The 11,261-nt window shown below is 51.3% G+C and overlaps 1 protein-coding gene and 1 long non-coding RNA gene across 9 annotated transcripts in view; one reads left to right on the forward strand and one right to left on the reverse strand.

Moving 5' to 3' along the window:
• MLPH (melanophilin) overlaps positions 1 to 9,874 on the reverse strand; it is a 66,817-nt gene extending 56,943 nt beyond the window's left edge. For 5 of the 8 annotated variants that reach the window (XM_017890364.1, XM_017890363.1, XM_017890361.1 and 2 more), the window contains exons 1-2: positions 8,881 to 9,567; positions 2,766 to 2,899 (exon numbers count right to left, since the gene is read on the reverse strand). In XM_017890364.1, coding sequence (XP_017745853.1) covers positions 2,766 to 2,875 — 110 coding nt within the window. In that variant the 5' untranslated portion in view covers positions 2,876 to 2,899; positions 8,881 to 9,567. Of the gene's footprint in view, positions 1 to 2,765; positions 2,900 to 3,287; positions 3,692 to 8,111; positions 8,223 to 8,880 lie in introns of those variants that run through there. The other 3 variants (XM_017890365.1, XM_017890358.1, XM_017890359.1) reach the window with 3 other exon arrangements.
• On the forward strand, positions 9,383 to 10,426 carry LOC108540984 (uncharacterized). Its single transcript, XR_001888823.1, has 2 exons — positions 9,383 to 9,473; positions 9,563 to 10,426. It is a non-coding gene; the product is annotated as an uncharacterized LOC108540984 (long non-coding RNA).
• Positions 10,427 to 11,261: the final 835 nt, after the last annotated feature.

The raw sequence follows: 11,261 nt of genomic DNA on the forward strand, positions 1-11,261 counted from the left end.
GGACCCCAGGCCCCACTAACTCCCTCCCTCTGCTCCTTGAAAAACATGGTTCTCCCTCCCCTTTTCATTTCTCTGCATTTGCCTATACACATGAGAAGTTACAAGTAGCCATTTGAATTAAGGGCTGACAATAGCCAGGGCTACCCTGGAGACAGGGCAGGATGCACCTGGGAAGGATCCACCTGGAAGGGGGCTCTATTAATGAGAATGATGTTCTGCCCTTGGCACAACCTGAACGCCAAGGCTGAAGCAGGGAGACTTGCCCTAGTTAAAACAGCGAGAAAACATTTGAATTTACTTAGAGAGGATGGGAAGGAGAGGGTGAGGGACTTCAGAATGTGGAAATGGGGGATCTGAGACTCAAGGGAGGAGGGGTGAGACAGGGCCTGTGAGACCACATTTTCCTGCCAGTGCAGAGGGGACAGGGTGGCAGCCCTGGGGTCAGCTACGTAGAGGGGACAGGGTGGCAGCCCTGGGGTCAGCTGCATGCTGGTGGGCAGCCTCTGCTCAGGCTTTGAGGAGTTGGTCAGTGCAGGCCATGGCCACCAGGCTGGTACTGGCTGTACCAGGGCCAGCAGGATGGGCCCTCCCCAAAGGCCAGCAGTGAAACCTGTGCTATGATGAAATCCAGGGGTGATCAGTGGTCCAGGGTGAGGGAGAGTGGGGGATCGCATGGCTCTGACCCTGGCCCCTCCCCACCAAATGGACTGCCCCTGCTCCATGTGCTGCTCTTGTGAACTGTTCTGCTTCACCTAACGGTTTGTCGTGGACCCTACTCAGCCTGGGGACCCAAAGTCCCCCTTCTGCTGCTCCTTCTGTCTCCTTTCTTGGCACTTTATCTCCTCAACATGCTGGAGCTGAAGTTCCCGGGGCTGGTCCCTATCCAAATTCCCTTCCAGCTTTAAATGCTGTGGTCAGCTGAACAATGCTGCCCCGCCCCACCCCAAGGCATTCATGTTCTAGTCCCAAGAACCTGTGAAAATGTCACCTCACATAGTAAAAGAGACTTTACTGATGGAATGATATTAAGGATCCTGAGATGGGAAGAGGGTCCTGGATGATGCAGGCAGTCCCTAAATGTAACCGTATTTCTCCTCATAGGGGAAAGAAGAAGGCAAGAAAGTCAGAGGGAGAGAGATGTGAGCATGGAGGCACAGGTGAGACAGGGTGAGGGTGAGAGAGAGGCAGTGGGAGAGGGAGACATTGTTAGATGTTGTGCTGATGGCCTTGGAGGTGGAGGAGGGGCCAGCAGCCAAGGAATCCAGGAAGCTTCTAGAACCTGGAAAAGGCCCAGAGATGGGTCCTCCCTCAAGCCTCCAGCTGGAATGTAGCTCTGAGGACACCTTGATTTTAGGACTTCTGACCTGCAGAATTGCAGGAGAACTGTGTGTTTTAAACCACTACATCTGTACCGTACAAGCCACATAGGCAGCAGTCCCAGAAATGAATACAAATACCATTCATCTGTTTCACCATATGAAAGCTTCACCTTTAGGAAGCTCTCATAACAGCATCTCCTCTGAGCCCTGGACTAGTGACCGTGTCCAACGCCCGCTCAACATACCTGCGTGTTGTTACTTCAACATGCCTGAAACATTTTCCCCAAACCTCTCCATCTGTGGCCTCCCCAGCAGAGCTGACCTCCACCCTGTCCTCGAAGTTGCTCTGGCCACAACCTTGAAGTTGCCCTTGACCCCTCTCACCCTGGAGACCCCCTATCTGATCTCCGGACAAGCTTGCCGGCTCTGCCTGCAAAGTGCATCTGGTCACTTCACAGAGCCCACCGCTGTGAAACAGAAACCAGGACTTGCTGTTGCTCTGCTTGAAGGCCTGTGGTGACTCAGGGGAAGGCTGAGGCCCTGTGAAGCTCTACAGGATTCCTGTGACCGGCACCAGATCCCATGCCCCCAACCGCCTCTCTTCCTGGCCCCCTCATTCACTCCACTCCAGCCTCGCCAGCCCATGCTCTCCCTGGGGCACACCAGGCTCCCTCCTGCCATCTTCAGTGGGGCCCTCTGCCTTCCGCTCTCTGGCCTCTGCCCTCTACCCTCTGCCCTCTGCCCTCCACCCTCTGCCCTCTGCCCTCCACCCTCTGCCCTCTGCCCTCTGCCCTCTGCCCTCCGCTGGCAGCATCCTCTCAGCTTTTGCTTAACTACTTTCCTCATATTGCTTCCTTCTCATAGGGTGACCCAATCCACTAAAGACATCAAGAAAGGATGAGGGGGCCCAGATGATAGAGAGGGGAGGAAGATACACAGTGGAGGGGGAGTGAACAAGGATGGGTGGGTTTTAGCCCAGTCACTGGGCAGAGTGGTACAAAACCGTGCTGGGGCCTCCCATGGTGAGGTCGGGATGCTGCCTGGCACTGCTGAAAAGAAAGGTAGAAGGGCAGCTTCCGCCCTAAAGACTCGATTCCAACATCGGGGTGCTTCAGGATGGCATAGAGACTCCCCCCATGGATCACTTTTGGCTCTGTTCTTCAAAGATGTGGCCTAAGTATCACCTGGCTTAGGAGATATCACCCTGGAAGCTGGGTCAAGTTGAAATAAAACTATTCAGAGAACAAGTGAATGTAGTTTGGCAAGTCAGATCCCCTCACTGAGAAAACCAAGGCCAGAAAGAAGAGCTATGTCCCAGACCCGGCTTCCTATCCATCACTCTTCACCCTGCACGTGGCCGTCTACCCACCCAGACAGCACCCAGAGTATGGCCCTGGGGGGAGATCAGGGACCCCGGGCTCTGTGGGCTCAGCACGGCACACTCACTCTAGTCGTTCCTCTTCTTTCCTTCGGAGGTCAAAATCTCGTTGAACAACTTCCAAGATGTGCTGGGCCTCTTCATCAGTGAGCTTGGAAAGATCCAGTTTCTTCCCCATTTCTGCTTCTTGTCAGGGTCACACCTGGAATTTCACAGGATCACAAGTCATCAGTCCCAGAAGCCTACCAATGCCAACCAAGTCACAAAGTAAGAGACAACACAGAACGACGCTGACTTCTCAGGACATCTGTCTGTACTCGGGTTAAATGGTTTTCTAATGCTTGTCTGGAAACTTGTGTAGATTAATGAATTTAAGTGAATCTATGCAAAATTCCCACATTCAAATTTTAAAAGGGATCTACTTCCTACTCTCCCAAACACACTCAGCCACAGGTCCTTCATTCTCTTTCCACTGTGGGATAAACGTCAGTGATCTCCCCATCCAGGGGCACAGCTCCTCTCCCTGGCCTAGGGTTGAGCTTTGCAACAGAAAACCCTGGGAGAAATGCTCCACTCCTGAGGCTTCTCACCTTAAGTTTCTTGGGAGCAGGAACAGCACAGAAAAGAGGAAACTTCACAGCAAATTCAGTCAGCTCAGAGTTTTCTATCATCTCCCAGACCGCCTAGAGTGATGCTGCCGGCTCTACGTGGGCAGGAATGCCTGGATGACTGACCCACTGGGTGGAAAAGTTGGAAGACTTCACAGCACTTGGAAGGTTTCATCATCCTCCGGGTGTTGGGGGCTGTTCAGGTTTGCCATGCGTGTGGTGGGGGGTGGCTCCAGCGGGAGGTCATATGAGCCTGATGCCTGAGAGGGTGATGTGCTTGTGCTGGGAATAGCCACATAATTTCCTCGGAGAGGCCAAAGCAATGCAACTTGGGAGAACAAAACATCTGGGCAGGATGAGCAGTGGATGCTGAACTTTATTTACTCGAGAGGTCAGCTATGGGGCTGCCCAGCAGGGATTCTCAAGCCTGGTGTGTATAAGGATTACCTAACACGAGTGGTGGCCAGGCCTCACCCTCAGTAAATCTAATTAAAATTTTTAAAAATGTTACTTTATTATTATTTTTTTTCTTTTAGAGACAGGTCCTCACTATGCAGCCCAGGCTGGTCTTGAACTCCTGGGCTCAAGTAATCCTTCTGTCTTGGCCTCCCAAAGAACTGGGATTCCATGTAGGAGTCACGGTGCCTGTCTGCGAATCTGGTGTGACTCAGCTGCTTAGCAGAGCAGCAGCCTCACTCAATGCACTGTGTGATGCGGTGTTTATAGGTAACCTGATGACCAAGAAGTCAAACCTCAGATGATCTTATGCCCTTTTTGAAGTTCATCAGACCTGATCCCAGTGAATATCCAAAGGACAGAGGAGGGAAAATCCAAATGCCAAAAGCCAAGATAAGCAGAACCTTAGAATCTTGCTTGCTACTCAAAATGTTGTTCGTGGACTGGCAGCATCCCCTGGGAACTTGTTAGAAGTGCAGATTCTCAGGCCCCACCCCAGACCTACTCATTCAGGATCTGCCTTTGAACAAGATCCCCAGGCAGCTCGAGTGCATGAATTGGCTCATGCTGCTGTCCTCAGACCCCTCTGAGTAGCAAAGCTCTAAGGGAGACTCATTCACTTGGGTGGTGGGCGAGTCACAGAGGACTTTAGCCTGTACATCCTGTCGGGTGGGTGATGGGTGTGGGGCAGGGGAGTGATGCAGTGGTGGTGGCTGAGGAGAGAATGACAGATCTTCTTCCTGGCTTTTCATATGGCATATCATACAGGCCTCACAGCGCATGTTGATGTGGACATTACTGCTGGGTATAAAATTGGAGGCACAACTGTACCAGGGAGAACCTCACCACCAATGCATGCACACCGGGACACTGCAAAACTGTGCATGCTCCCCACAGAGGACTTCCCCTGACCGTCCTGTGGTTTTTACTCCTTCACCTGTCCCCATCCCTTTAACATTTCTTTATACCCCTTAACAGTTGGTGATGTCTCACTAGTTATTGTTAAGTTCCATGAGAATAGCAACTCTATCTGTTCCCAGCACATGGCAGTTGCTTTTCTGTGCTTGAAGCTCCCTGGTGTGCAGCAGGCTGTGCCAGGGAAGCCCTCAGCCCTTAGATGCTGCAGCTATAGACAGACCAGCTCTGCTCTGGGCACTGAGGCTTTGGGGAATATTTTGTTTGGATGACTGGGAGTTCTGTTGTGAGTAACTGAAAGTTTAAAAACCACCTCATGATTTCAACAAGTTTTCCTTGAGGACTTGAACCTATTTTCTCAGGAACATCAAAGAAAGGGTCCAATTTGTGTGCTTTCAGGGGAAGTCTAAAACCACCAAAAGACTCAATTTTGCTTCTGAATTCTGGGAAGCATCTCCCATCAGGGCTGCTGACCATTTGAAAGTGTTTATCATAAAATACGAACAAAACTCCCCTGTGCTGGAGATGTACTTCGATTTCATTGCACAAGAGGTTAATTATGAAAAGTTACATTTTCTGGGCAGATACCATTTACAATAAAAATGTCTACAGAGCTCTCATGGAAGTCAGCCAAAAGAGTCCCTGGCTTATGCCATAAAATGGGGAAGGATAATTTGTTGATTTTTTTTTTTTTACACCCACACCTCAACATTTCCACTCTCAAATGTAAAGAGGAGTGTTTGCATTATAGGAAGAGATTGCCCCAATGCCCTGGGAGCATTCAAACTCTGTTCCTTTACAGTCAGATTTAGGTTCTGGTCAATAAACCCTTACCACAGAACTCATTTTGATGCTCCCACAGAGCACACACTTTCTGGTTTCTAAAGAATTGGAACAAAAGTTATTATTTGATGCATGACTGGAGTTCATTCACTTTTATTTTCATGAGTTCTGAAAAAAAGGGATCATAAGAAGAGCATTCACTGACGTTCTATTTTCAGAATGGATGGACAGTGTGACCATCAGCTGAGGTATTATCATTCCCTCTCTTCTGACGTAGAAGCCAAAATTCCAGGCCTCAGTTTGAGAAACTTAAATCATGATATGTGAGGAAGAAAAGCAAGACAAAAGGAAAAACCTGCTTTTCTTGTCTTGCAACCTTCTTAGAGCAGTCAGTGACCAGTAAGTGAATGGATGAAAAGATCACAGTGCATCACAACCAATGTCCTAGAGGCTGCCTGGATACCTGTCCCTCCCTCTTTCTATCCCCTTTCAAATCTTGGTTTTGTTTCTTGTTTTTTGAGATGAGGTCCCAGTCTGTTGCCCAGGCTGGAGTGTGGTAGTGCAATCATGGCTCACTGTAGCCTCGACCTCCATGGGCTCAGGGAGGTGAGGGCAGAGAACATGCTAGACCCATGAGGAGTGCAGGGCTGCTCTGTGCCTGCCCTAGCTGGGTGAGGTGGGGGTGGGGGCTCCCAGAGTGCGTGTGTTGGGCGAGGGCAGACGCCACCCTGCTCTATCTGTTCCTTGTTCCATTTCTATGTAGATAACGCCTGCTCACGAGGTTCCTGAACAAAACACTTCCCCTTAGTGCCTGTTCCACTGCTCAGATTCAATCATATTTTAACCATTGGAGACAGCCAGACTTCCCCAGTGGTTTAATAGCCATAGTGGGGCAGAGGGAGGGGACACAGGGATTAACAGACAGGGAGGAGAGAGTGGAGCTGGTTTTATAAGATGGATATCCCAGGCTCAGACCGCTGAATTCCAGTGGTGTATCACCTTTATCCATTAAATAGTTGAATTCATTTTTTGGCCAAATTGAAGGGAAATCAGGGTGGGGGCTCCTCCTGGATGAAGAATTGGCTTAACTAGCTCTTGGGCTGGCTGCTTGGAGAGCCTTGGAACAATGGTGATTGTGGGTGATCACTTGCCTGAGCAAACAAACTGGCACGCTAATGACAGCAGGAATGCTCTCTCTGACTCAGCCAAGGCGTGTCGTGTGTGTTATTCTTGCTGATAAAGGGGAGGTGGGAGAGATGACAACTGTGGTGCCCTCTGCCTTAATCCTTTGTGGCTATTTCCCGAATGCTGCTGTCCAGGTTGGCCATTGTGGTTATTTCTGTAGGCGGGGCCCATCAGTAGGCACTGACCCCCAGCTCTCATCAGTGGCTAAATGAGCACATTTCCACCCAGAAGGGCCACTCCCTTCCCTACAGGTGAACCAGGCACATCTGTGCTGTAGCCACAAGGGTCTGGAATGGCTCCAGCAGCAAAAGCACTGGGAGGGTGTTCTGCCCCTCAGCCACCTGCCTACCAAGCTGCCATCTCCTCTGCTCTCCCGGTTCTCTGGGGAGTTGGTGGTAAACCTCACTGATAAATGGACATGAGTTCTGCATTTGCACCTAAAGCCTCAGTGCTAGTCTCTACAGCAAGGATGGGTCCCAGGTGAGGCTGCAGAAGGAGGATGGGTCCCAGGTGAGGCTGCAGAAGGAGGATGGGGCTGAGAGGTGGCAGCTGGGTTCCCATCCCAGTTCAGGCACAGCCAGCCCGGCCGCCTGGGACAGATGACCCTTCTTTCAGGGTCTTAGTTTCCCCATCTGTACCATGGACATTGGCTGAGCTCCAGGACCTCTCTGGCCCTCTCCAGCCCTGGATGATGCCAGGATGTTGAAATTAGGAAGGGGAGTGATGGCGTCGGGATAGTGGGGAGGAGTAGGGGCAAGGGCTGTTCCTCCAGAGGTTGCTTCTGAAAAGAACAAGATGGTTGGCCCTAGAAGAAGGCTGCAGCAACCACTGAGACTGGGGCTCACTTGAGCCGTTGTTACACTGCGGTTGAAAGGCACCAAATTCACTTTTCACATTAGCACACAGGCTCTGGGACACTTCCACCACCTCCAGCCCCTCACTGGGCACACATTCAGCTGGTTTTAATTTTCTCCAAGTCACTCATGCTGTATTCAGCAAGACCCACTGACTCCCCATGTGTGTGCCTGGCACCGCCCCATGTTCTCTAAATGTGTCCTCAGTCAATCTTCTGAGGCACCTGCTGCTGTTCTCTGAGCCTGAGTGAGGGCCAGGAGGACAGTGACCCATGCCTGGTACTTAGATACTGAGGAGCATGGCCCTGGGCGGGGAGGGGGCTGGGCCCAGGAAGGCTGAGACCTTGCTGAGGTCAGCTGAGTCCCACCAGTGAGCAGGTGGAGGGATGGGTTTCTAAGGACAGATGCAGGCCAGCTGGAGGGATGGGTTTCTTAGGACAGATGCAGGCCAGCTGAATCCAAGGCATCATGTCAGCAGCGTGGTAGGCTAGTCCAGGACCCTTTTCCTGAGACTTCACAGCCCCCAGCAATGCTGGCCTTTGCACCTGTGGGGAGCCTTGGTCTCCCCCACTGTCATTTCACTCCCTCAGAAAGAAATATGTGAACAACATACCAGTCACACCATCTAAAAACAGGTCCTGTAAAGGCCCCAACCCAAGCTCCGTGTGGAAGAGAGGTGGAGTTTTCAGTGCCAGTTAACGTCAGTGGGACGTGGTGTTAAAGCCTGTGGAATTTTTGGGGATTTACAAGTGAGATTCCGTTCCTGTAGGGACCTGGGGCCAGGGCAGGGACCGAGCCCACAGGTGCTCACAGCTCACAGACCCTTTCCACATCTCTACTTCCCACATCTCCCCGGCGGGCCCAGGGAGTCTGTCTGCAAACAAAAGGTGATTCCAATAAAACAGACTTTTAGATACCCAAAGGAAGCCGGGTGCCTCCTCCCATGCCAAGATCATCCGGCCTCTTACTCACCCCAAGACCAGCTCCTGGGCCGGGAGGAAGCCTTTCCCCTGGGGCCAGCCTGCTTGGCATCAGCAGCCTTGGCCCAGTCTGCATGACAGACTCGCAATGGAGGCAATGGAGCTTCTGATTAAAATCAACCGTTTTGCCCAAAATGGGGGTACCCCACCACCCCACTTCGACTCGTGCCCGCACCCAGACCAGTCTGCTCAAAGAATCCAGGTGAAGCCTGGGGACTAAGGCTGGGTGGCTGGGAACACGCTGTCCTCACCAGCCTGGACCAAGGCAGGGAGGCTGGCGGCTGGGGGCGGTTTCATACCAGTGGGTCTGCACGCGCGCGACACCGCGCACTCCCCAAAGCCTAAGCCCTCAGTCCTGGGTGCCACCCTAGCCCCGCTGTTCCCTCTTCTCGGTGCACTCACCGGACCCTCTCCGGGGGACGCTCAGTCCTTGGTCCAGCACCTGGGAGAGAAAGGAGGGCGACGAAGCAGGGCGTCAGGTCAGGGCGCCGGGGCAAGGCTGGATAATGGGGGCAAGCAGAGCGGCTGGCTCGCGCCTGGATCTCGGGGCAGGCGGGCAGCTGGCCAGGTCCCGGCGCCTCCTGCCCGAACCACGTGGGCTGCGCCCAGCTCCGCCCAGCTCCGGGAGCGCGGACACTTCTGGATGCCCTGCGAGGCCGAGGGCGGGACGTTCACCTGGGGCGCCCGCGCAGGGAGCGCCAGTGCGGGGGAGAGCCCCGGATACTCGCCCCCAGGTCAGTTAGGGGAGAAAGACGGCGGCGGGGTGGGGAAGGTTCAGCACACAGCTGCGATTCCCGTGAGTTGCGGCGACTTTGCGTGGGTGACATTGCGCCGCGGTCCTGCCTTGGGCACGGTGGACCCGCTTGCTGAGCGCGCTATAGAACGCGCGGCACAACGTCGAAACTTCTAACTCTGCCAGGAGAGCGCTATTTACTTCGGCTTTACAGATGGGGAAACTGAGGCTCAGAAACGCGCCCTACCAAAGCCACCGACCAGTAAGTGGCAACGCGAAATAATAAGTGGGATTTTAAGCCCAGGGCTTTCTGCTGCAGAGCGCATGCCCTCACCCCTTCGATTCTGCCAGGCATCAGGACCAGGAGGGTCCCGCAGCCGCGGGCAACCCCGATGCGGAGAGGAGACCGAGGCCTTGCCCGCCAAGGAAAAGTCAAGATCCGTGGGCAAATGGGGCAGATGTGGAAGCCAGGACGCGCGGCGCGGCGGTTCCAGGACCGAGGACGCGCTGCGGGGGACGCCTGGGAGCTCCGCGCCGCTGCGCTCTCCTCCTGGACTCTAGAGCCGTCCTTTGGGTGCTCAGTGGGGCCCGAGAACTCAGAGGGTCCCAAGGCCAGCCGCCGTCTCCAGTCCGCCACGCCTGCCTGTCCTTCCGAATTCCAATGAACATTAGGGAATTGCCCTCCTCCCTCATCCTCCAGGACTGGGCGCTTCAGAACTTTCTCTCCCTCCTCCTCCCTCTCCCTTGTCATTTAAGAACTTACATTCTCTTCTTCAGGAACTGCTTTTGCAATTCAGTTTTCGTACCTGCAAAATGATAGGAATAAAGCCATCAGGTGAACAGATACTACTATCTCCATTTAACAGAAGAGGAAACGAAACCTTATAGCATTGTTGTGATATCACATTAGATTATTTGTAAACAGCTTTCAAAAGGCTGCAAAAGAATAAAAAAGAATGTTGTTGCCTGCTGAGCCCTGGGGAACACTGTAGGTGAATCAGGGTATTTCGGGTCCCTGGGCTGCCTTGGGACAGGTGCTGTCACCAAACACCATCGATTGTTGAGTGTGAGCCCTGGAATGGGGTGAAGTTTATACTGAAGCCGGCGCTTCCACATCCCACATGATCTGGTGTTTATGTTTTTCATTTCCTTACCTCCTTGCCATATACCTTACTGTTTGTTGCTTGTAAGATTAATAAAACCCTTAAGAGTTGATGTGGGGACTTAATTTCCTTAAGGGCAGAAGTTTTTTTTTTTAAGTTTTTAATACTTTAGTGCTTATTTATTTGAACTAGTGGTTTTAAAAAATATACAACTGACACATGCTGATATATAAGGTATATAGTAAAGAATATAAGGAATATAAAATGAAAAGCCAATTTCTCTCTTATTCTACTACCAACCTCTATGACCTGAAAGCAATCATTATTAATGGTGTCTTGTGTATTCTTTCTGAATTGTGTGTGTGCGCGTGTCTGTGGTTAAGCATGTGGGCTCAAACCAACTGCAAGAGTCGGAATTCCAGCTAAGAGTGTGGCCCACAAGCTGTGTCATGTTGGACCTGTTACTGAATCTTTTGCCGACTTTTTTTCTCTCTTCTCCATGACGGGAATAGTAATGGGAGTTACACAACATAAGGGTGTTGTGGATCAATATCCCTGCAGCTTGGGTGAGACACCATGTGGTGAGTGCTTGGTAAATACTAATTACTATTTCTGTCGAGCCACTTCATCCTTTTTTGGTTGTAGAATATCCATTGTGTGAGTTACCATAATTACTTATCAGTCTTCTATTGATGGACAGCTAATTTTTGATTTTTTGCTATTTAAATGATTCTGCCATAAATATATCATTCTACATAATTCTTATGGACACCTATCATACATAGGATGACACATAAATATCATTGTACATACATACTGATATATCTGTAGACTAAAAGCCTACAGATTTGGATTTTCTGAGTCAAAGGATGTACACAATTTTAAGAGAAAATTCTAGAATTATAAGCTTTTTTTTTTTTTTTTTTTTTTTTTTTTTTTTTTTTTTT

The sequence above is a fragment of the Rhinopithecus bieti genome, unplaced genomic scaffold (assembly GCF_001698545.2).
Source record: "Rhinopithecus bieti isolate Rb0 unplaced genomic scaffold, ASM169854v2 scaffold_19482, whole genome shotgun sequence".
Classification (NCBI taxonomy): Eukaryota; Metazoa; Chordata; class Mammalia; order Primates; family Cercopithecidae; genus Rhinopithecus; species Rhinopithecus bieti.